Source organism: Artemia franciscana, chromosome 16 (assembly GCF_032884065.1).
Source record: "Artemia franciscana chromosome 16, ASM3288406v1, whole genome shotgun sequence".
In the NCBI taxonomy this organism is placed as follows: Eukaryota; Metazoa; Arthropoda; class Branchiopoda; order Anostraca; family Artemiidae; genus Artemia; species Artemia franciscana.
Window position 1 is genome coordinate 9,412,590 of NC_088878.1, and position 23,909 is coordinate 9,436,498.

A 23,909-nucleotide genomic window follows, 5' to 3' on the forward strand; every position below is an offset into this window, starting at 1 on the left:
CCCTGTGGGCATATATGGTTATTATGGAAGGGATGCTCGTATAGACTTCAAGGATGGCTCATTTGACAGGAATTTGAAAGTTCTAGCTCACTTTTTATGAGTCCAAAGAGATCAGAGGACAATTAGCCGCTCCCATGCCCTATTTTCCTCAAACCCATCCAATAACAACTTTGAGATAGCCATATTAAAAAAAAGCACAAAGATAATATAAGGATAGCTCTTGCGCCGACACAACCCCCAGGGTCTGGGGCAGGTGTTGTTAGTTATGTCTTGGGAGCATATATGGTTAGGCAAGAGATGCTTGCATAAACTTCAGAGAGGGCTCATTTTATTGGAAATTAAAAGTTATATCTAAGTTTTTGAAACTTAAAAGACACTGGATGGCCATTAGCCCCCCATGCCCCTTTTTCTCCAAACGCATTCGATATAAATTTTGAAATAGCTATTTTGTTAAAAATAGTTCAAAGGTAAGACAAGAAAAGCTTCGGTGTCGATACAACTCCTCAGGGCCCAGAGACAGGCGTCCTAAGTAATTCCCTGGGGGCATATATAGTTCTTATGGACAGGGATGCTCGTATAAACTTCACAAAGGGCTTATTTGATTGAAAATTGATAGTTCTAATTCAGTTTTTAACAGTTATAAGAGATCGGTTGGCAATTAGCCCCCCACTCTACATGCACTTGTTTCCCCAAACCCATCCTATACAAATTTTGAGATAGTCATTTAAAAAACAAATGTTCAAAAACTAGATAACAAAAAATATGTGTCGATACAACCCCCCAGGGCCCGGGGACATGCGTTATAAGTTATGCCCTGATAGCATATGTGGTTCTTATGGAAGGGATGCTTGTATAAACTTCATAGAGGGCTTATTTGATTGGAAATTGAAAGTTCTAATTCACTTTTTAAGAGTCAAAAGAGATTTGAGCACTAATAGCCCCCCACCAACACCCTTTTTTCCCCAAACCCATCCGATACAAATTTTGAGATAGCCATTAGAAAATTGTTCAAAACTTACATAACAAAAATTCCGGTGTCGACGCAACCGAATTCCGGTATACGTTGTAAGTAATGTCCTGGGACCTATATGGTTCTTGTGAATTGATGCTCGTGTATACTTCAGAGTGGGCTCATTTGATTAGAAATTAAAAGTTATAGCTCCCTTTCTAGGAGACAAAAGAGATCCAAGGGCAACTAGCCCTTCTCCCAACCTTTTTCCCGAAACCCATCCGACAAAAATTTTAAGATAGCCAATTTGTTAAAAATAGTTCAAAAGTCAGATAAGCAAATTTCTGCGTCGACGTAACCCCAAGAGCCCGGGAGCAGGTGTTGTAAGTTATGCTCTGGGGCATGTTTTGTTCTCGTGGAAGAGATACTCGTATAAACGTTAGAAAGGGCTCATTTGATTGGAAAATGAAAGTTCTAGTTCACTTTTTGAGAGTTAAAAGAGATCCCAGGGCTATCGAAAGCTAGCCCTCGAGGGCTAAAGAAAACTAGCCCCCCTCCCCGAAGCCTTTTTTTCCCAGAACCATCCGATAGAAATTTTGAGATAGCTATTTTGTTAAAAATAGTTCAAAATTCAATTAAGTAAAACTCTGGTTTCAATACAACTCCCCGGGGCCCAGGGGCAGGCGTTTCAAGGTATTCCCTCGGGATAAATATGGTCCATATGGAAGGGATGATCGTATAAACTTCAGACAGGGCTAATTTGATTGGAAATTGAAAGTTCTTTTTCATTTCTTACGAGTAAGAGATCGGAGGGCAATTATTTCTCACCCATCTCTTTTTCCCCAAACTCATTCAATACAAATTTTGAGATAGCAATTTTTTTTTAATATTTCAAAGGTCAGATAGCAAAAACTTTGGTGTCAATTCAAACCCCCTGGGCCTGGGGGCAGCCGTTGTAATTTATGTCCATGGAGCATATATGATTCATATAAAAGGGATGCTCGGATAAACTTCAGAGAGGGCTCATTTAATTGAAAACTGAAAGTTCTAGTTCACTTATTAAGTGTCAAAGGAAATCCGAGGGCAACTATCTCCTCCACGCCCTTTTTTACCAAAACTCACTGGGTAAAAATTTTGAGATAGCCATTTTGTTAAGAAATAGTTCAAAGGTCAGATAAGAAAAACTTTGGTGCCAACAAAACCCCCAGGGCCCGGGGGTAGACGTTGTAAGTTATGTTCCGGGGGCATATATGGTTCTAATGGAATGGATGCTCTTATAAACTTCGAAGAGGGCTCGCTTAGTTTGAAATTGAAAGTTCTAGTTCACTTTTTGACAGTTTAAAGAGATCCGAAGGGAACTAGCCCCTCCCCAAGCCGTTTTCCTCCTAACCCATCCGATATGAATTTTGAGGAGGCCCTTTTAAAAAAATATCGCTCAAATATCAGATAACAAAAACTCTGGGGTCGACAGAATCCCCCGGTGCCCGGGGGCAAGTGTTTTAAGTCATGCCCCAGAGGCGTATAAGGTTTTTATGTAAGGGGTGTTCGTATAAACTTCGAAGGTGGCTCATTTGATAAGAAATTGAAAGTTCTAGTTCACTTTTTAAGATTCAAAAGAGATCCGAGCCCAACTCCCCCCCCGCCCATTTCCCACTAATCCATTATATAAAAATTTTGAGATAACTATTTGTTGAATATAGATCAAACATCAGAAAAAAACTCCAGGGTCAACATAGCCCCACGAGCATCCAGGGAAAGCTTTTTTTAATTGAAAATTATAATCACCTTTTTATGAATCAAAAGTTAACAGAGGGCACCCTCTACCCCGATCCAAACACCCTCTTTTCCCCAAATGTATTAAATGAAAATTTTGAGATAGCCGGTTTGTTTAAAATAGTCCAACGATAAGACAACAAAAACTTTGTTGTCAACATACCCCCCCTAGAGCCAGGGGTAGCGTTGTAACTTATGCCGCGAGGATATATGAGGTCTTGTGGAAGAGGTGGTCGGATAGATTTTGGAGGGGATTCGAATAATTAGAAATCGAAAGTTCTAATTCACCTTTTAAGAGATCTGACCAGCACTCCCTACCTCCCAACCTTCTTTTCCCTAAATGCGTCCAATCAAATTTTTTATATAGCCATTTTATTCAAAATAGACCAAAGATAATGTAACAAAAACTCCAGGGATAAAACAGCCGTCCCAGAATCCCGAGGCAAGTGTTCTAAAAGGTGCCCTGAGGGCGTAAAAGGTTTTTATGGAAGGATGGCTGTATAAGCTTTGGAGAGGGCTTATCCGATTGTAAATTAAAATTCCAGTGACTTTCTCAAGAGTCAAAAGTGATCGAGGACATCTAGCCCTCCGATCAATTCCCAATCGAATGAACCCTCTCTGAAGTTATACAAGCTTTCTTTCCATAAGAAAGATATATATACCCCCGGGATATAACTTACAGCATCCACCCCCAGGCCCTGAGGATCCTTTAGTATTGTTACTTTGATACTAGTGTTGATACTTTGATGAAAGTTTTAATGTCAGTACCTCGCTTTTTACACTAAAGCTTGAATTTTGTCCCAAATCCTTAAGAAACACCCCTGAATCACAAAGGCCGTAGAATAAATAGTTGAAATTACTAAAAACACTTTAGCGCAAAGAGCAAGGTATTGTGGAGGAGACGAACCCCCATATAGACGTAATATTTTATATTCTTTTTAAGTTTTAATGCTGCTCAATACTTCCAGTTGAAAGAAAAATTATTCATTTTCTTATTGTTTTTTTTATAATAATGCTAAGAAATCCTGCACCCCCTTCATGGAAATTCTCTTCCCTCATGATAAATTCCTCTATGGAAAGATCCTCCCACGTAACCTCCTCCAAGTCAGCCCACCCCCCACCTCCTCAACGCGAAAAAGTTCCCCCTAAAACATCTGTACACTTCATAACAACCATTACTATGTGTAAACAATGGTAAAAATTTGTATTTGCAGCCCCTCCTCTGGGGACTTTAGGGGATTAAGTCGTCCTCAAAGACATAGTTATTGGGTTTTTGACTACACTGAACAGAATGGCTATCTCAAAACTTTGATGCGGTGACTTTGGAGCAAAAATGTGCGTAGGAGGGGGACTAGGTTCCCTCCAATTTTTTGTTCGCCAAGAAAGGGCACTAGAACTTTAACTTCCATTATAATTATCCCTCTTACGATATTCTAGGACCACTGGATTGATACGATCATCCCTGGGGAAAAAACAAATAAGCACGCATCCGTGATCTTTTATCTTGCAAAATATACAAAATCCCACATTTTTGTACATAAGAGCTTGAAACTTCTACAGTAGGATTCTTTGATACGCTGAATTTGATAGTATGATATTCGTTAAGACTCTATGACATTTATGGGGTTTTTCCCCCTATTCTAAAATAAGAAAATTTTCTCTGGCTCGTAACTTTTGATGGGTAAAAAATACAAACAATAGTTACAAATTTTAATTGAGTAAATAAATCTTAAAACGAGTCAAACTTATTGAATATGCAAAAACAAGTTGAAACAAACAAAAATCTCTACAAAGAGGATTTTGGGTTTTGCCTCTTTCTTTCACTGTAAAAGACTAAAACTTACTGCGTAATTGGCACTTTATTGAACATGATTAAAAATATTACAATTTTGTTTGGTACTTATTACAAAATTTACAACAAACGTAAAAGTTAAAATAAAATTTTATTTTGAACTGGTGAGCTTTCAGCAATTAATATTATTATATATCAAATATTTAGTTTAATCTTACTAGTTCTTTTCAAGACAAATATAGCTTCACTACAAACAAGAGGTCGGATACTGCCCCCTTCCCTAACTGTAAAGTCTAAAGCCTGCTATGTTATTGGTGCTTCACTGAAAACATTTATAGCAAAAAATATTTTCTTTGCCAGTTATCGTAGCATTGAAAATGAAAATAGAATTACAGTGAAATAAAATCTTGAAATTATGATCTTTCAACAATTAATTGTATTATATATCAAACATTCAGTTTAACTTTAGTTTTGCTTTCCAAGACTATTCAAGACAAATTTGGTTTTCAGTAAAGTGCCAATGACACAGGAGGTTTTAGACTTTTACAGTGAAAGAAGGAGGAAAAACTCAAACTCTTGTTTGTAGAGATTTTTGTTTGTTTCAAACTGGATTTGCATATTCAGTTTAAGTTTCACTCGTTTTAAGATGTCTTTACTTATTTAAAATTAGTAGCTATCGTTTATTTTTTTTTGCCATGATTGTATATTTGATTTCCACTCATTTTAGGTGTCATTTCAAACAGTTCGTGGTAACGAACTGTAGTAAGGAGCGACCCGGCTCAATAGAAACCAAAACTCTAAAAAATGGAATTTTGATACCAATACCTACATCAAAAGAATTGCATTTTAATGCTGATTTTAAATATATAAGTTTCATCAAGTTTAGTCTTACCCATCAAAAGTTCGAGCCTGAGAAAATTTGCGTTATTTTAGAAAATAGGGGGAAACGGCCCCTAGAAGACATAGAATCTTAACAAAAATCCCACCATCAGATTCAGCGTATCAGAGAACCCTACTGTAGAAGTTTCAAGCTCCTATCTACAAAAATGCGGAATTTTGTATTTTTTGCCAGAAGGCAGATCACGGATGCGTGTTTATTTGTTTTTTTTTTGTTTTTTTTTCCAGGGGTGATCGTATCGACCCATTTGTCCTAGAATGTTGCAAGCGGGCTCATTCAAACGGAAATGAAAAGTTCTAGTGCCCTTTTTAAGTGACCAAAAAAATTGGAGGGCACCTAGGCCCCCTCCCACGCTAATTATTTTACCAAAGTCAACGGATCAAAATTCTGAGATAGCCATTTTATTCAGCGTATTCGAAAAACCTTATAACTATATCTTTGGGGACGAATTACTCCCCCACAGTCCCCATGGGAGGGGCAACAAGTTACAAACTTTGACCAATGCTTACATATAGTAATGGTTATTGGGAAGTGTACAGGCGTTTTCAGGAGGATTTTTTTGGTTGGGGGAGGGTTTAGAAGAGAGGGATATGCTGGGGGAACTTTCCATCGATAATTTGTCATGGGGGAAGAAAATCCCCATGAAGGGAGCGCAGGATTTACTAGCATTATTTAAAAACACAATGAAAAAATAAATATGAAAAAGTTCTTTCAGCTGGAAGTAAGGAACTGCATTAAAACTTAAAACAAACAGAAATTATTACCCATTTGAGGGGCTCACCTCCTCCTAATACCTCGCTCTTTACGTTAAAGTATTTTTAGTAATTTCAACTATTTATTCTACGGCTTTTGTGATTCTGGGGTCATTCTTAATGAATTGGGGCAAAATTTAAGCTTTAGTGTAAAGAGCGAGGATCTGACAAGGGGGCGAACCCCCTCATATATGTAATAAAAATATGAGAATACAAAAGTTCTTTACGTAAGCTAATTTATAAGTTACGTAAATCTTTTACTAATAAAAATATTCGTAAAAAATTAAAAGTTAGTTGCCTTTTTAATTGACCAAAAAATCGGAGGGCAACTAGGCTTCCTCCCCCGCTCTTTTTTTCTCAAAATCATTCGATCAAAATTATGAGAAAGCCATTTAGCCAAAAAAAAAAAATGCAAATTTCGTTTTAATTATTCCTCTGCGGAGAGCCAAAATCAAAACATGCATTGATTCAAAAACGTTCAGAAATTAAATAAAAAAAACAAGTTTTTTTTAACTGAAAGTAAGGAGCGACATTAAAACTGAAAACGAACAGAAATTACTTCGTATATGAAAGAGGGTGCTTCCTCATCAACGCCCCGCTCTTTACGCTAAAGTTTTTTACTGTTTTAAAAAGAAGAATTGCGAGACAGAGTCAAACTTTAGCGTAAAGAGCGGGGCGTTGATGAGGAAGCAGCCTCTTTCATATACGAAGTAATTTCTGTTCGATTTCAGTTTTAATGTCGCTCCTTACTTTGAGTTAAAAAACTTGTTTTTTTTATCTAATTATGCCTCAAGAGCAATATATTTTTGTTCTTTTTAAGCCTGATTTGCATAATCAACCTAAACTTTACTTGTTTTGAGATTTATTATTCATTTATATTAGTACCTGTTGTATGTTTATTTTTCTATGATTGTTTATTTAATTTCTGTTTTTTTCTAGTTTCGTTTATTCTTGTTTTGATTTCTAGTTATTGTAGGTTTCTTTTTTCCTGATCTTAAGTTTCATATGGCTTTTAGTTTTCCTTAGAAAACTTCTTTTTTCAAAAGTTTTGTTTTTAAATTAATTTGTACAAAAGCACATAAGGCTCGAGATTTATTTATTCACACTCGTTTTGAGATTTACTTATTCATTTATATTAGTACCTGTTGTCTGTTATGTTTTTCCTATGACTATTTATTTAATTTTTTGTTTGTTTAGGCTTTCATTTTTTTTAAATAGTAATTTCTGGTTGTTTTGAGTTTGAGTTATTGTAGCTTTGTATTCCTTCTGATCTTAAGTTTAATATGGCCTTTACTTTTCTTTAGAAAACTTGTTTTTCGAAAAAGTTTTTTTAATTAATTTTTGTTTGTTTTTGCTTGTCAAAGTTTTAATTTTTTCAAAATTCTCTATTCCAAAATAAGTTTTTAGTCCAAAATAAATTAACAGTTTTGATAAAAACTAATAATTTAAAATCAATATTGGACATATAATGATATTATTTGCTGAAAGTTCAGAAGCTCAAGATTTTGTTTCACCCAGGCCGAATTTAAAGCTTTGACATCTCTCAAAACGCACTGTTTTTGCCGCGCTGTTTTCGCAGGATTTTCGGGGAAATTCCCAAAACTTCAGGAATAATGAAAGCTGCAGGGTCAAGTGGGCCTATTGTAAATCCTGGTCTGGTTTAACTGCAATTTTCAAATTATTTTTAAAGATATAATAGGAAAAAAAGAAAATGTTTGTAATATAATTCCTTTTGTTAAAGCGCCAAATACGCGGTAGGCCTTACACCTTTACCGTTAGAGAAACGAACAGTAACAATGCTCTTGTTTTTAGTGAAGACACCATTGAGTAGAAATGCTCAACCCTACTCCCTGAAAACGACAGCGGGCTAACAATCAATCTTTAATCCAATAAATAAAAAAAAGTTTTTTTAATCAAACAGTTCGTGGTAACGAACTGTAGTAAGGAGCGACCCGGCTCAATAGTAATCAAAACTCTAAAAAATGGAATTTTGATACCAATAGCTACATCAAAAAAATTGCATTTTAATGCTGATTTCAAATATATAACTTTCATCAAGATTAGTCTGACCTATCAAAAGTTACGAGCCTCATTTTAGAAAATAGGAGAAAACGCCCCCTAAAAGTCATACAATCTTAACGAAAATCACACCATCAGATTCAGCGTATCAGAGAACCTTATTGTAGAAGTTTCAATTGGAGAAGCTCCTATCTACAAAAATGTGAAGTTTCGCATTTTTTTGCCAGAAGACGAATCACGGATGCGTGTTTATTTGTTTTTGTGTTGTTTTTTTCCCCAGGGGTGATTGTATCGACCCAGTCGTCCTAGAATGTCGCGGGAGGGCTCATTCTAACGGAAATTAAAAGTTCTTGTGCCCTTTTTAAGTGACCAAAAAAATTGGAAGAACCAAAATTCTATTGGGAAGTGTACAGACGTTTTCAGGGGGACTTTTTTAGGGGGGAGAGTTGAGGGGGGTCTAATGAGAGGATATTTCCATGGAGAAACTTCACATGGGGGAAGAAAATTTCAATGAAGGGGCCGCAGGATTTTCTAGCATTATTTGAAAAAACAATGAAAAACTAAATATGAAAAGTTTTTTCTAATGAAAGTAAGGAGCACCATTAAAACTTAAAACGAACAAAAATTATTGCGCATATGAGGGGTTTTTCTCCTCGTTATACCTCAATCTTTACGCTAAAGTATTTTCAGTCATTTCAACTATTTATTCTGCGGCCTTTGTGATTCAGAGGTCATTCTTAAGGAATTGGGACAAAATCTAAGCTTTAGTGTAAAGAGCGAGGTATCGACGAGGGGGCGAACCCACTCACATATGTAATAAAAACATGAGAATATAAAAGTTCTTTACGTAAGCTAATTTATAAGTTACGTATATCTTTTACTAATAAAAAGATTCGTAAAAAATCAAAAGTGCTAGTTGCCTTTTTAATTACCCAAAAAAATCGGAGGGTAACTAGGCTTCCTCCCCCGCTCTTTTTTCTCAAAATCATTCGATCAAAATTATGAGAAAGCCATTTAGCCAAAAAAAATAAAAAAAAATGTAGAGTTCGTGTTCATTCTTCCTCTGCGGAGAGCCAAAATTTAACATTCATTGATTGAAAAACGTTCAGAAATTAAATAAAAAAAAACAAGTTTTTTTTAACTGAAAGTAAGGAGCGACATTATAACTTTAAACGAACATAAATTACTCCGTATATGAAATGGGTTGCCCCCTTCGCAATCTCTCGCTCTTTACGCAAAAGTTTGCCTTTTTTCCACAATTCTACTTTTTAAAACAATTAAAAGCTTTAGCGTAAAGAGCGAGAGATTGCGAAGGAGACAACCCATTTCATATACGGAGTAGTTTCTGTTCGTTATAAGTTTTAATGTCGCTCCTTATTTTCAATTAAATAAAAAAAAACAAGCTTTTTTAAATGAAAGTAAGGAGCGACATTAAACCTTAAAACGAACAGAAATTACTACGTATATGAAAGGGGCTTTTCTTCCTCAACGCCCCGCTCTGTACGCTAAAGTTTGACTCTTTCTCTTAGCTCTACTTTTTAAAAAAGGAAAAAACTTAAGCGTAAAGAGCGGGGCGTTGAGGAAGAAAAGCCCCTTTCATATACGGAGTAATTTCTGTTCGTTTTAAGTTTTAATGTCGCTCCTTACTTTCATTTAAAAAAACTTGTTTTTTTTTATTTAATTTCTGGACGGTTTTTAATTCATGCATGTTTTGATCTTGGCTCTCCACACATAAATAATTAAAACGAAATTTTCATATTAATTTTCTTTCTGGCTAAATGGCTTTCTCATAATTTTAATCGGAAGATTTTGAGAAAAAAGGAGAGAGGGAGGAAGCCTAGCTGCCCTCAATTGTTTTGATTACTTAAAAAGGCAACTAGAACTTTTAATTGTTTTACGAACATTTTCAGAAGAAAAAAATATACGTAATTTACGAATTAACTTACGTAACGAACTTCTATATTCGTATATTTTTATTGCGTATATGAGGGAGTTCACCCCTCGTCGACACCTCGCTCTTTACACTAAAGATTAAATTATGTCCCAATTCCTTAACAATGACCCTTGAATCACAAAAGCCGTAGAATAAATAGTTGAAATTACTAAAAATACTTTCGCGTAAAGAGCGAGGTATTACGAGGAGGTAAACCCCTCATATGCGCAATAATTTCTCCTCGTTTTAAGTTTTAATGCTGCTCCTCACTTTCAGTAGAAAAAATGTCTCATATTTATTTTTTCCTTGTTTTTTTAAAAAAGTGCAAAAAAAAATCCTGCGCCCCCTTCATTGAAAGTCTCTTCCCCCATGAGAAGTTTTTCCAGGGAAAGATCCTCCTGCGTAACCCCCCTCCCACCTCACCTCTTCCTCCCAAACCCAAAAAAGATTCCCCTGAAAACGTCCGTACACTTCCCAGTAACCATTACTAAATGTAAACACAGGTCAAAGTTTGTAACTTGCAACCCCTCCCAGGGAGACTGCGGGTAGTAAGTCGTCCTCAAAGGCATAGTTATTAGGTTTTTTGACTATGGTGAATAAAATGGCTATCTCATAATTTTGATCCGGTGACTTTTGGGGAAAAATGAGCGTGGGAGGGGGCTTAGGTGCCCTCTAATGTTTTTGGTCACTTAAAAATGGCACTAGAACTTTTAATTTCCGTGAGAATGAGCCCTTTCGCAACATTCTAGGACCACTCAGTCGATACGATCACCCCTGGGGAAAAAAACAAACAAAAAAACAAACAAATAAACACGCATCCCTGATCTGTCTTCTGGCAAAAAAAAATGCAAAATTCCACATTTTGTAGATAGGAACTTAAAACTTCTACAACAAGGTTCTCCGATACGCTGAATCTGATGGTGTGATTTTTGTTAAGATTGTATGACTTTTATGGGTTTTTTCCCCCTATTTTCTAAAAAATGAGGCAAATATTCTTAGGCTCGTAACTTTTGATCGATATAACTGATCTTGATGAAACTTATATATTTAAAATCAGCATTAAAATGTAATTCTTTTAATATAACTATGGGTATCAAAATTCAATTTTTTTTAGTTTCGGTTACTATTGAGCCGGGTCTCTCCTTACTACAGTTCGTTACCACGAACTGTTTGATTCTCACTTGTGTTTAAATTCTACTCTTTTGATCATTATAATAAAAAAGGTAAACTAGTTTCTCAGAACTTGAGTAAACTTGCAGTCACTTGAGTAAGAGAATGATAATTCTAAATAAGAGAAACAGTTCGTGGTAACGAACTGTTAAGAAGCAACCCGGCTCAACAGTAACCGAAACTCTAAAAAAAGGAATTTTAATACCAATAGTTACATCAAAAGAATTGCAATTTGATGCTTATTTTAAATATATAAGTTTCATCAAGTTTAGTCTTACCCATCAAAAGTTAAAAGCCAGGGAAAATTTGCCTTATTTTAGAAAATAGGGAGACACCCCCCTCTAAAAGTCATAGAATCTTAACAAATGTCAAACCATCAGATTCAGCGTATCAGAGAACCCTATTGTAGAAGTTTCAAGCTCCTATCTTTAAAAAAGTTGAATTTTGTATTTTTTTTTGCCAGAAAAAAGATCACGGATGTGTGTTTATTTGTTTGTTTGTTGTTGTTTTTTTTTCCAGGGGTGATATTATCAGCCCAGTGGTCGTAGAATGACATGAGAGGGATCTTTATAACGGAAATTAAAATTTCTAGTGCCTTTTTTGGAGGACACCTAAAAAATTGGAGGACACCTACGCCCCTCCCACGAGGGGCGTAGGGTGACTTTTTCAAAAGTCACCGCATAAAAAATTTGAGATAGCCTTTCTATTCAGCATAGTCAAAACCTGATAAATATGTCTTTGGGGACGACTTACTCCCCCAAAGTTCCTGGGGGAGGGGCTGCAAGTTACAAACTTTGACCATTGTTTACATTATAGTAATGGCTATTATGAATTGTACAGATGTTTTAGGGGGATCCTTTTTGCGCTGGGTTGGGGTGGGTCGGGGGAGGGGGTTACGTGGGAGGATATTTCTTTGGAGAAACTTATCATGAGGGAAGAGAATTTCCATAAGGGGGGCGCAGGATTTTCTAGCATTATTTAAAAAAAAGCAAGAAAATAAATATTTTTTTTTCAACTGGAAGAAATGAGCAGCATTAAAACTTAAAACGAGCATAAAATACTGTTTGCTTGTGCTATTACCAGAAAACTTCTTTTTCGGTTTTTTTTTTATTAATTTCTACAAAAGTACACAAGCCATAATAAGCAAAGATTCGTCAACAAGTAATAACACGATTTTAAATACATAAATACGTGTAAAACATCAATCTTAAACCAACAGTAAAAGGTTCTACGGCTCAGTTCGCCTCAGGAATTAATTCAGCTCTACAATTCCCACAAAATCCTTCTTCGGCAATATTCTTGTCCAGTTATTCTTATCACTAGAATTTTCCCCAAAAATTTGATTCGTAGTTTTACCTGCTCTGCTTTCTCCCGCAAAATCCAAAGATATTTTCCCAAGATTGAACCCAAGGCTGTGGCCAGGGGAGTATGGGGCTTGAATTCCCCACCCCAAAATGTATGTATGACTTGTAAAGGCGTAACAAAAATGCATATGAACAAATTTGTGATGTATTTCGTAAAGTTTTTGTTGCCCCCCCCCCAAAAAAAAGTCCCCCCACAAACAAAAATGATCGATATCGCTCCCATTGGATCACTGATTTAAGCCGTAAGTCAGCTCAAACTCTGAGCCACAAATTCCAGAATTTTTTTTCAGAAGAATCTACCCAATACTGGGATTTAACTAATGTGTAATGTATAGATGACATCAATTACAAGCATATATTATGCTTAGGTAATGTCGTCAATATTTATGGTTATTCAAAGAATACATGGTGTTCAAGAAGATTTTGTTGTTTGTTAAATAGAGCTTCCATAATTTACTAATCTAACGAAGCATTTGGCAAACAGATATTGGACCCATACAAATAGGTAGATGTTACCAGGCCAATATATTGACATGCCAACTGTCATGGTCGGTAATGAAATTAGACAGAACATTTTTTCTTAAGTCAGTCTCATGATTTAAGTGTATTTTTACATCTGAATCTTACATAGGTTTTGACAGGTCATTTGAAACAGTTTGAATCTATGTTATGAGTGGTCATGCTATTTCAAAAAAATATAATTTATCAAAGAAACATAAGAATAGAATTAGGTCAATCTTCAGAAGGTAAAAATATAACAACGCTACTACACCTCCAGGACGCATCTCAAATTTTCTGTTTTTGGAAGCTTTACTAGAAACTATTTGATAAGTTGTTCGAAAGGGAGGACCAGCAGAATAATGTAAAGAAGAAGGATCAGAGAATAATTGAACGTACATTTTCATCCGATCATATATAGCAAATGAAAGGGTATGACAATTATGTCAGAAGTTTGAAAATGTCATGTACAACTTATAAGCATAATAATGGCAATATTCATCTTTATCTTTAGTTTGTCCTTTTTTTCTTATTTCTTATTCATATTTTGCCATCTTTCACCATCTTCTAGTTCATCTTCATCTTCTTATTCACCTTTAATTCATCTTCATCTTCAATTTATTCCTTTTCAATTTCAATTTGTCCATCTTCGTGTTCAATTCAGCTTCAAATTACGCTGAGAAATCATGGCATTTGTGGCTGAGAATCTAAATTGAAGATTTTTGAGTTTGTCAAACATCAGGTGTAAAATGGAGATGAACAATCTCTTGGTTGCGATTGCTTGCTACAGCGACAATATAATATAATTTGAGTAATGCTGGTAGAATGTTTGAATACCAGCGCGGCCGATATTTATCTCCCAAAAGACCTAGATACTCCCTACGGAAAGAGTAAGAAATTCTAAAAATGGTACTAGTGTAACTTTTTTTTAAAGAAATTACATTGTTTTTCTGTCCTAGCTGAACTTGCTTAAAGTAATTACTGAACTACTAAATGTGTTGACCCAATAACTTTAGCTGTTACTGAGATATTACTGATACAACCGTTTGACAACCTGGATGCACTTAGTGTCTTTTAACATCATTTGACATCCCACTTATAATTCTCTGAAAGTTTTAACTCAACACCGTAAAACTGTTCCTGAAATATTGAAGGCACACCATTTTGGAGCCTGTGTGTATATTATGTATTTTGATTTAGTTTAACATCCCTTTCACCTCAACATTTCCTGAAAAGTTCAAGTTATTGCCCTTGTTTGTTTTTGAGATATTGCAGATAAGCTTTTCTGAAACATGGATGCTCAGAGAGTCTTTTGATTTAGTTCACTGCACTCAACATTCCCTGGAAGTTCTAGCCTAATACCCTTAACCATTCCTAAGACGCTGCTGATGCGGAATTTTGACCATGTATCTGCATAGAATGTTTTTTGATTTAGTTCATTACTGCCTGAAAGTGTCAAATTAATATCTCCTGCCATTCTTGACATATTGTAGATTTGACCTTCCAGAGTCATTTGGAGTGTATAGGAATGGGGTGTCCATATGACCCTCGTGTCCATATTTCCCTGATCTCCCCTAATGTCTTTTGGTTAGTTCACCCCCCTCACACCTCAGAATGCCCTCACAGTTTTGAAGTAATTGATGACACATCGTAATGATAATCTTCATGTACATAAAATGTTTAATTTAGTTTAAAATCTTCATTAACTTTCAGGACTTTAACATGATTGGTTCACCTTAATACTCATAGCCATAATGGTAGTAGTGATAGTAGTTGTAGTAGTAGCAGTAGAATTAGTAGTAGAGGTAGTAGTAATAGTATTAGCAGTACTAAACACATAGTGCCTCATCGTTAGTTCAGCATCCCAATCTACATTCCTTAAATATTTCACCTTCATAACCTTAGCCTTCAACATCCTCATCAACATTTCCTAAATGTTTCACCCTTACGCCTTAGTCTTAGTAGTAGACGCGGTAGTAGTTGTACTAGTGTAATACTAGCAGTAGCAGTAGTAGTATTAGTAGTAGCAGTAGTAGTAGTAGTAGTAGTAGTAGTAGTAGTAGTAGTAGTAGTAGTAGTAGTAGTAGTAGTAGTAGTAGTAGTAGTAGTAGTAGTAGTAGTAGTAGTAGTAGTAGTAGTAGTAGTAGTAGTAGTAGTACTAGTAGCAGTAGTAGTAGTAGTATTAGTAGTAGTAGTAGTAGTAGTAGTAGTAGTAGTAGTAGTAGTATTGGTAGTAGTAGTAGTAGAAGCTCAAGCAGTAGTTGAAGTAGTAGCAGTACGAGTAGTATTTATAGCAGTAGTAAAGTAAGTAGTAGTAGTGATAGTATTTGTAGTAGTACTAACAATACCGAACACATAGTTCCGTTTCTTTAGTTCAACGTCCCATTCCCTGAGTAATTCTCCTTGGTACCCTTAGTCTTCAACATCCTCATCAACATTTCCTAAAAGTTTCATCCTTATGACATTGGTCTTAGCAGTAGACGTGGTAGTAGTAGTAGTAGTACTAGCATTAGCAGTATTAATAGTAGTATAAGCAGTATTAGTAGTTGCAGTAGTAGCAGAAGTAGAAGCAGCAAAAGGAATAGTAGCAGCAGCTGTAGCATACATATCTTGTCTTTTGGATAATTGAATATCCCTCTCGCCATTCCTTGAAAGTTTCACCCTTAACATCGTAAGCCTTTCTTGAGGTGCTTATAGGCGCTTTTGACTACCTTCATGCAATTACTCAGTTTGATTTGATTTTACACTTTTTTCGACCTCTTCTGAAAACTTCAGTTTAATACTCTTGGGCTTTTAGGAAGCCCCTGAATAAACGAGATTTTTTTCCCAATAACAATGCAAGTTTGTAAGCAACAGGCAAATTAAATAGCTAACAGCCCTGTCTTCATAGTCTGTGGGGGCTCATGTTTTCACTAGAGGCATAGTTACTTGATCTTTCGACTGTGCTGAACAAAACAGCTACCTCAAACTTTTGATTGCATGTCTTTTGAGGGAATGTACCAAAAAGTGGCTTGTGAAGGAGGTTGTTTGCCCTGCAGTCACTTTTGACTCTTAAAAAAGAATTAGGAGTTTCAATTTACAGTTAAATGAGCCCCCTCGAACCTTTTTAGGACAATTGCTTCCGTATGATGTGACTTGGAAGAAAAATTGAAAAAAAAAACACAAAAATAATAAATAAAGCCCACATCGCTGTTTACTTAGGCATTACTGTCAATTAATATTATCAGCTGGCAATTCATGAATGAAAAGGGAACTCTTTTTGCCGCTAAGGCCTTAAACCCTAATCAAAACAAATGACTGCATTAGAGATTCCGCTCAATGGCATTTTTGGTCTTCTTTCAAACAATGTCGAAACCTAAAAATTCATTTATTTTGCAGAAAATTGTATCTTACTTTAATTGATCTACCTTCGACTCTATAAAAAAGAAGCTAGGAATTATAATTCCAATTGACTTGGCCCTATTCTAAGTTTCTAGGACCACCTCTCTATGTGTTGTTACCGGGGTAGAAAAAACAGAGATCAAACAGTTCTTTACAAAGGGCACCCAAGTAGGGGCACCCTTTTTATGGTTGCTGGACATTATACCTTGTCTTATCTATGCAACCCCAAACCTGATTTTTCAATTTAGATTTTTCCAAATTATTTGTCAGATTAAAGGCTAAAGATCCTCCAGAGCCGTTGGTGGGTATTCTTTTTTACAGGGACAGTTAGGAAGCCTGTCGCCTAACCTTGCGTCAGCACGATCGATCTTTGGGCCTCGTATTGCCAAGCACAACATCAATCCACAATCCAACAGCAATAAACCTGATTTAAATTGAAATTTAATTTGCAATTTATTCTTAAGGTATTCTACTCCAAAATAATAAAGCAGTTGTTTGGACTTCAGTTGACACTTCTTCGTTCGCAAGTTTGTACGTAACTACAGTTTACCGGCTCTTTCGAAGTATTTTAAATTGGTTATTTTAATGGATGTAGCTGCCTTATTTCAAGAGGGCTATTTGGTTTTTTATCTTGCTATTCATTGAAGGATTTGTATAGCAGGGTTTAAACATTACTGCAAGATATTGGAAACTAATTTTGTCAACAAATTAAAAAAAATACAAGAGCTAAAAGCTCATATGGCACTTGTGACGAGGTGAGAAGAGCTAAGAGCCAAGAGATCATATGGTATGAGCTCGAACAAAATTCTATGAATCAATAGATTGACTTAAAAAGGAAAATAAGAGGCTTAATGCCGGTCAGGATTTAAAATAAGAGCTCTGAGTCACGAAGTCCTTTTAAATATCAAAATTCATTAAGATCCGATCACCCACTCGTAAGTTATAAATACCTCTATTTTTCTAATTTTTCCTCTTCCTTTAGCCCACCAGATGGTTGAATCTTGGAAAACGACTTTATCAAGTCAAATTGTGCAGCTCCCTGACAAGCCTACCAATTTTAATCGTCCTAGCACGTTCAGAAACACCAAACTCGCCAAATCACGGAACCCCTCCCCCCAACTCCCCCAAAGAGAGCGAATCCAGTACGATTCTGTCAATCGCGTATCAAGGACATTTGTTGATTCTATTCACCAAGCTTCATCCCGATTCCTCCACTCCAAGTGTTTTTCCAAGATTTCCCCCTCCAGCTCCCCCCAATGTCAAAAGATCTGGTCGGGATTTGAAATAAGAGCTCTGAGACATTAATTCCTTCTAAAAATCAAATTTCATTAAGATCCGATCATCTATTCGTAAGATAAAAATACCCCAATTTTCACGTTTTCCATGAATTCCGGTTTCCCCCTCCAACTCCCCCGAATGTCACAGGATCTGGTCGGAATTTAAAATTAGAACTTTAAAGCACAAGATCCTTCTAAATATCAAATTTCATTAAGATCTGGTCACCCTTTCGGAAGTTACAAATACTTCAATTTTCAAAATTGCCCCCGTTCAAACCCATTTCAAAATGGGGTTTGAACGAAAAATTTGGAATGTAGAAGCTCATTTATCCTAACCTGATGAATAGAGAATATTGAGAAAGGTTTACAATCATAGAACCCATTATATTAAGTGTAAAATGTTTGTAAGCATTTTTTGAGGTTATAACATTTGAAGTTGTGCAGGCCAATGTGACATGGCTTAAATAACTTTGTGGTGAAGCAAGAACGCAGTTTTTAAACAGTTCGTGGTAGCGAACTGTAGTAAGGAGCGACCCGGCTCAATAGTAAACGAAACTCAAAAAACGGAATTTCGATGCTAAAATATACATCAAAAGAATCGGTTTTTCATGCTAATTTTAAATATATAAGTTTCATCAAATTTAGTCTTTGTCATCAAAAGTTACGAGCCTGAGAAAATTTGCCTTATTTTGGAAAATAGGGGGAAACATCCCCTAAAAGTCATAGGATCTTAACGAAAATCGCACCATCGCATTCATGGTATCAGAGAACCCTATAGAAAAAATTTCAAGGTCCAATCTACAAAAATGTGTGATTTCGTATTTTTTTGCCAGAGGACAAATCACGGGTGCGTGTTTTTTTTTCCCAGGGGTAATCGTATCGACCAAGTAGTCCTAGAGTGTTGCAAGAGGGCTCATTCTAACCGAAATGAGAAGTTCTAGTGCCCTTTTTAAGTGACCAAAACATTGGAGGGCACCTAGGCCCCCTCCCACGCTCATTTGTTTCCCAAATTTAACGGATCAAAATTTTTAGATAGCCATTTTGTTCCGCATAGTCGAAAACCATAATAACTATGTCTTTGGGGATGAATTACCCCCCGCAGTCCCTGGGGGAGAGGCTGCAAGTTACAAACTTTGACCAATGTTTACATACAGTAATGGTTATTGGGAAATGTACCGACGTTTTCAGGGGGATTATTTTGGTTTGGGTATGGGGTTCAGGGGAGGGGGCTACATGGAATCTTTCCTTGGAGGAATATTTCATGGGAGAAGATAAATTCAATGAAAATAGCGCAGGATTTTCTAGCATTACTATTAAAAAACAAAAAGAAACAATGAAAATATAAACATGAAAAAGTTTCTTTCAATTGAAAGTAAGGAGAAGCATTCAAACTAAAACGAACAGAGATTATTACGCATATGAGGGGTTCTAAGAGTACTTTAGCATAAAGAGCGAGGTATTTACGAGGAGATAAATACTTCGCTCTTTATGCTAAATTATTTTGAATAATTTCAACTATTTATTCTACGGCCTTTCTGATTCAGGGGTCATTCTTAAAGAATTGGGACAAAACTTAAGATTTAGTGTGAAGAGCGAGGTATTAACGAGGGTACAAACCTCCTCATATATATAATCAAAAATATAAGAATATAAAAGTTTGTTACATAAGTTAATTCTTACGTAATGTTACTTAAGTTACGTATATTTTTTACTAATAAAAACGTTCGTTAAAAATTAAAAGTTCTAGTTGCCTTTTTAAGTAACCGAAAAATTGGAGGGCAACTAGGCCCCCTTCCCCACCCCTTATTTCTCAAAATCGTCTGATCAAAACTAAAAGAAAGCCATTTAGCCAAAAAAAAGAATTAATATGCAAATTTCATTTTAATAGTTTATGTACGGAGAGCCAAGATCAGACATACATTAATTCAAAAACTTTCAGAAATTAAATAAAAAAAACAATCTTTTTTAAAATGAAAGTAAGGAGCGACATTAAAACTTAAAACGAACAGAAATTACTCCGTATATGAAAGGGGCTTTTCCTCCTCGACATCGAACCTCCGCTCCTTGTGCTAAAGTTTGATTCTTTCTCGCATTTCTACTTTTTAAAACAATAAAAAACTTTAGCGTAAAGAGCGGGGCGTCGAAGAGGAAAAGCTTTCAACTTCATCATCGATAAAGATTTTTAAAGATTAGTAAACTTGATAAAATTAAAGATTTTTATAATCTTTTCAAATCATATAAAAATAAGAAAAAAAAATAAAAAAAGTAAAATAAAAATAAAAATGTTCTGTTCTTTTTCGAATTGTCTTCCAATGACTGCAAGATCAACCTCGCTGATTTATCATATCTCTAACGGAAACAGGTCACGAGTTCTTTGTTGTTGTTTTTCTGAACTGCCTTAGCTGAAGAGTCTATTATTCACGATTGTCGGTATGTTTTAATAACTTTCAAGGCTCACCTCAAACCATGTTATTGGTAGAATCATGAGTACACATAACTTATGATGTAACCTTACTTCTTTCTTAGATGGCTAATACTTATGATTCCATTTATTGACACCAAAGAAATTCGGACTTCAGCTAAAAGTCCTATGTCTCTCCTGAAATATTTACCAGTATAAGAAAATAAAGTTAACCGAACTTGAATTAATATCGATAACCACCTATAACTTTGTTATTTTTCTTTTCGCTTGTTGGGCTTTAGCGGATATCACATTTATATTGAACAGCTTTCTGTTTTATTTTCTTATATTATTTCAAAAAACGAGCAAAAACCACTACTGACACCTTCAGAAATGATATTCTTCGATTTTGGTATACTTCAGACGACCAACTAAGCTTCACTAGAAAAATTTTATCACTATAAATAAACCGAAACAATACATTTTATATATACGTCTTATATTGTGAATCACATATCTCCTAAATATGCCAACTGGAAAACTTCACTAGTTGAGATGAAATTTCTTCGCAAGATCTTGAAGTGAATCCCTTTTAATGACGTTTCTTTTTAGATTTTATATATCGGAACATTTTGGTGCAAGGACTTGGTTCATTTGAGCTAGAGGTAATGGACCTTTCAGGGAAAGACGTAAGTACATCTAGTAATAGTACTCCAAAACCCGTTCCCCAAAATCCACAATTGTATCGAAAATTCAAAACACATGGGTACCACCTGGAACAATATTGCACTTTCCTGATTTAAGAAAAAAAAATTTATTATCATTCTATCAGAAAATGTTTATAACCGTGCTTAATGTAAAAATTTTCAGAGGGCTCCCGTGTTAATTCTAGAACATAACATCAACTGAGATTTATCTGAAAGGTTTTAAAAAAGCCTTAACAGCCTTGTCACTTAGCCGTCAAGTATAAATTCAAGTAAAAGTGATCACATTGACTTTAGATGCTCGAATTTTGATATTTAAAAATTATATACAAGTGGATTCACTACATTCATAAAATATTTTACGCCGGTTTGTTTAAAACTGGCACAACAGGCATAATACCTTTGGTATACTCAGCGGAGAAGGGCTGCTAGTGACAATTGAATAGTATCCAGTATTCGCTAGCGAAAAGCCCAAGATAAAAAAAAAAAACTATCTAGATAATAAGTAAACACACACACACACACACACACACACACACACACATATATATATATATATATATATATATATATATATATATATATATATATATATATATATATATATATATATATATATATATATATATATATATATATATATATATATATATATATATATATATATATATATATAGCACCGGGAGCCTGACACCCGGAAGGCTTCTATATATTGATTCCCCCTGTTGCTTGTCTTCTAAACAAAAACAATTTGAGCCTTTTTCTTGGTGTCATGAAGTCCAAACGTACCTTAAGTTAGAAGTAGTGCCTTTGAAAATTTATGTTTTTTCCATTAGACCTTTTACTTTTGCCTCGGTTTGTCTTCTGTCACTATGAAAGACATATTGCCGAACCTTTGTTTCTTTTAATTATTCAGGTGGTAAGACAAAAGCTCTTTCTTTTGCCTCGGCTTGTTTTTTGTCATTGTGAAAGACAAATAGACAAACCTTTGTTTCTTTTAATTGTTCAGGTGGTGGGACAAAAACCTCTTTTTCTTCCAATAATTTATCTAATCCAGATGTTAGGTTTTTAATGGTATGGTAGGCATTGATGACCTTATTCATCTCAAAATTCAAAAACCAATCGTCATCGTTACCATTTTCAATTTTTATGATTTGTTTTACCTCGGCTTGTCTTTTGTCATTGCGAAATACTTATTGCCAAATCTTTGTTTTCTTAACAAAGATATTGTAAGCGTTGGTGACCTTATCCATGTCAAAATCCCAAACTCCACCATCATCGCTACCATTTTAAATTTGACACGTTCAAATTCTTGGTATCCAGGTTGATTTTCATTGACTTGCTCAAATACTCTGTATCGCACGTCTTCTAGCCTTCATTCTTTGCTCTTCATTTTTCTTTTGCTCTTCATTTTTTGTCGTTGCTCTTCATTTTTGTTTTGATATACCGCCAGTGTTCTTCTATCCGCGTTTGTATTTGCTCTTGATTTTCTTTTTTGACTTGCTCACATGCTCAGTGTTGTATGTTTTCTAACTCTGTGTGTCTTTCCTCTTTTGTTGTTCATTTTTGACACGCTGCAAGTTTTATTCTAGTCGCGTCTGTCTTTGCTCTTCATTTTGATTTTTGACTCACTCACTTGCTCGGTTTCGTAAAATTAAAAGAATTAAAATCAAATACCTAACAAACAATAAAGTGAGTTATTCGCCAATATCAGCGATTTGCAAAAAATCCAAAAAGATTTGAACTGCCAACGACGGATACTAACGAACAACTCTATTTTTTGTTTATTGTTTGTTTACTGTTACACTATATTGTTTGTTAGGTGTTTGGTTATAATTCTTTTAATTTTTGGTCTTTTATAAAATTTTATTTATTTTTTGGTGTTTTTTTTCCAGTCGTTATGCTGTACTTTCCGCGCTTCTTTTTGTTTTTTGTTTTTTCGTTGATCATATTATTTAGTTCGTGCTGAAGAAGAGAGGTGGTTGTTCTCTCGAAATATTCGCTTTCTGTGTTCTCTTCAAAATTTTCAGTTGGCCTTTAAAAACCCCATTTTCGATCGATTTCTTTCTTTATGTTTTGAGTTGTTGGGAGGATATCCACCTTCCGATCCGTCTCTATCTTGAAAAAAGTTCTAGAATTTTTGACCACCAATCCAATTTGCCCCCTCCAGAGGATATACGATCATTCTTTCTATATTTACCTTACATGCCCTAGACATTACTTACAAACCTTGCCCTGAGGGTTGTACGGGGTTTGTCATCCTCAAATGCATAATTTCCAGACCTTTCAATTGCGTTGAACAAAATGACTATCTAAAAATTTCGATTGGATGGGTTTGGTGAAAGACTGGGCGTGGAAGAGGGTTAGGTGACCTTGGATCATTTTCGAATACAAAAAGGGCGCGGACCCTTTCAATTTCCAATCGAATTAGCACTTTTCGAAGTTTCTAACATATCCAATGGCAATCTAAAAGTTTTTATCATGTGCAATTCGGGAAAATATGAGGTGTGGGGGGGATATCCAACTTTTGATCACTCTGAATCTCAAAAACGGGACTTCTGATTACTAATCCAGTGAGCCCCCTTTGAATATTATGCGACCACCATTTCTAGTACCTTATATGCCGCCAGGTGATAATTTACAACCCTTGCCCTGAGATCTGTAGGGGATTGTGCTCCTCAAAGACTTAATCTCCAGAGCTTTCAACTACGTTGAAAAAACTGGCAACCTCAAAATTTTGATTGGATGTATTTGGGAAATGGTGGGCGTGTGAGGGGGTCAATTGCCCCCCAATCACTTTTTATTTTTAAAAAGAGCACTAGCTCTTTCAATTCTCAATTATATGAGCTTTTTTTGAATTTTCTGCGAAACAAATGGCCATCTCAGATCAGATTCATTTCTGGAAAATAGAAAGTGTGGGGAGTATCCACCTTCTGATTACTCTAAATCTTAAAAAGAACACTAAAATATGTGATTTCCAATCAAATAAGCCCATTCG

At 35.4% G+C, this 23,909-nt stretch overlaps 1 protein-coding gene across 2 annotated transcripts in view; it reads left to right on the top strand.

Moving 5' to 3' along the window:
• The window catches only part of LOC136037032 (ras-related and estrogen-regulated growth inhibitor-like protein), a 234,150-nt gene that overhangs the window by 192,806 nt on the left and 17,435 nt on the right, over positions 1-23,909 (top strand). For both annotated transcript variants that reach the window (XM_065719447.1, XM_065719446.1), the window contains exon 4: positions 20,820-20,896. In XM_065719447.1, the coding sequence (XP_065575519.1) occupies positions 20,820-20,896 (77 nt within the window). The remainder of the gene's footprint in view (positions 1-20,819; positions 20,897-23,909) is intronic.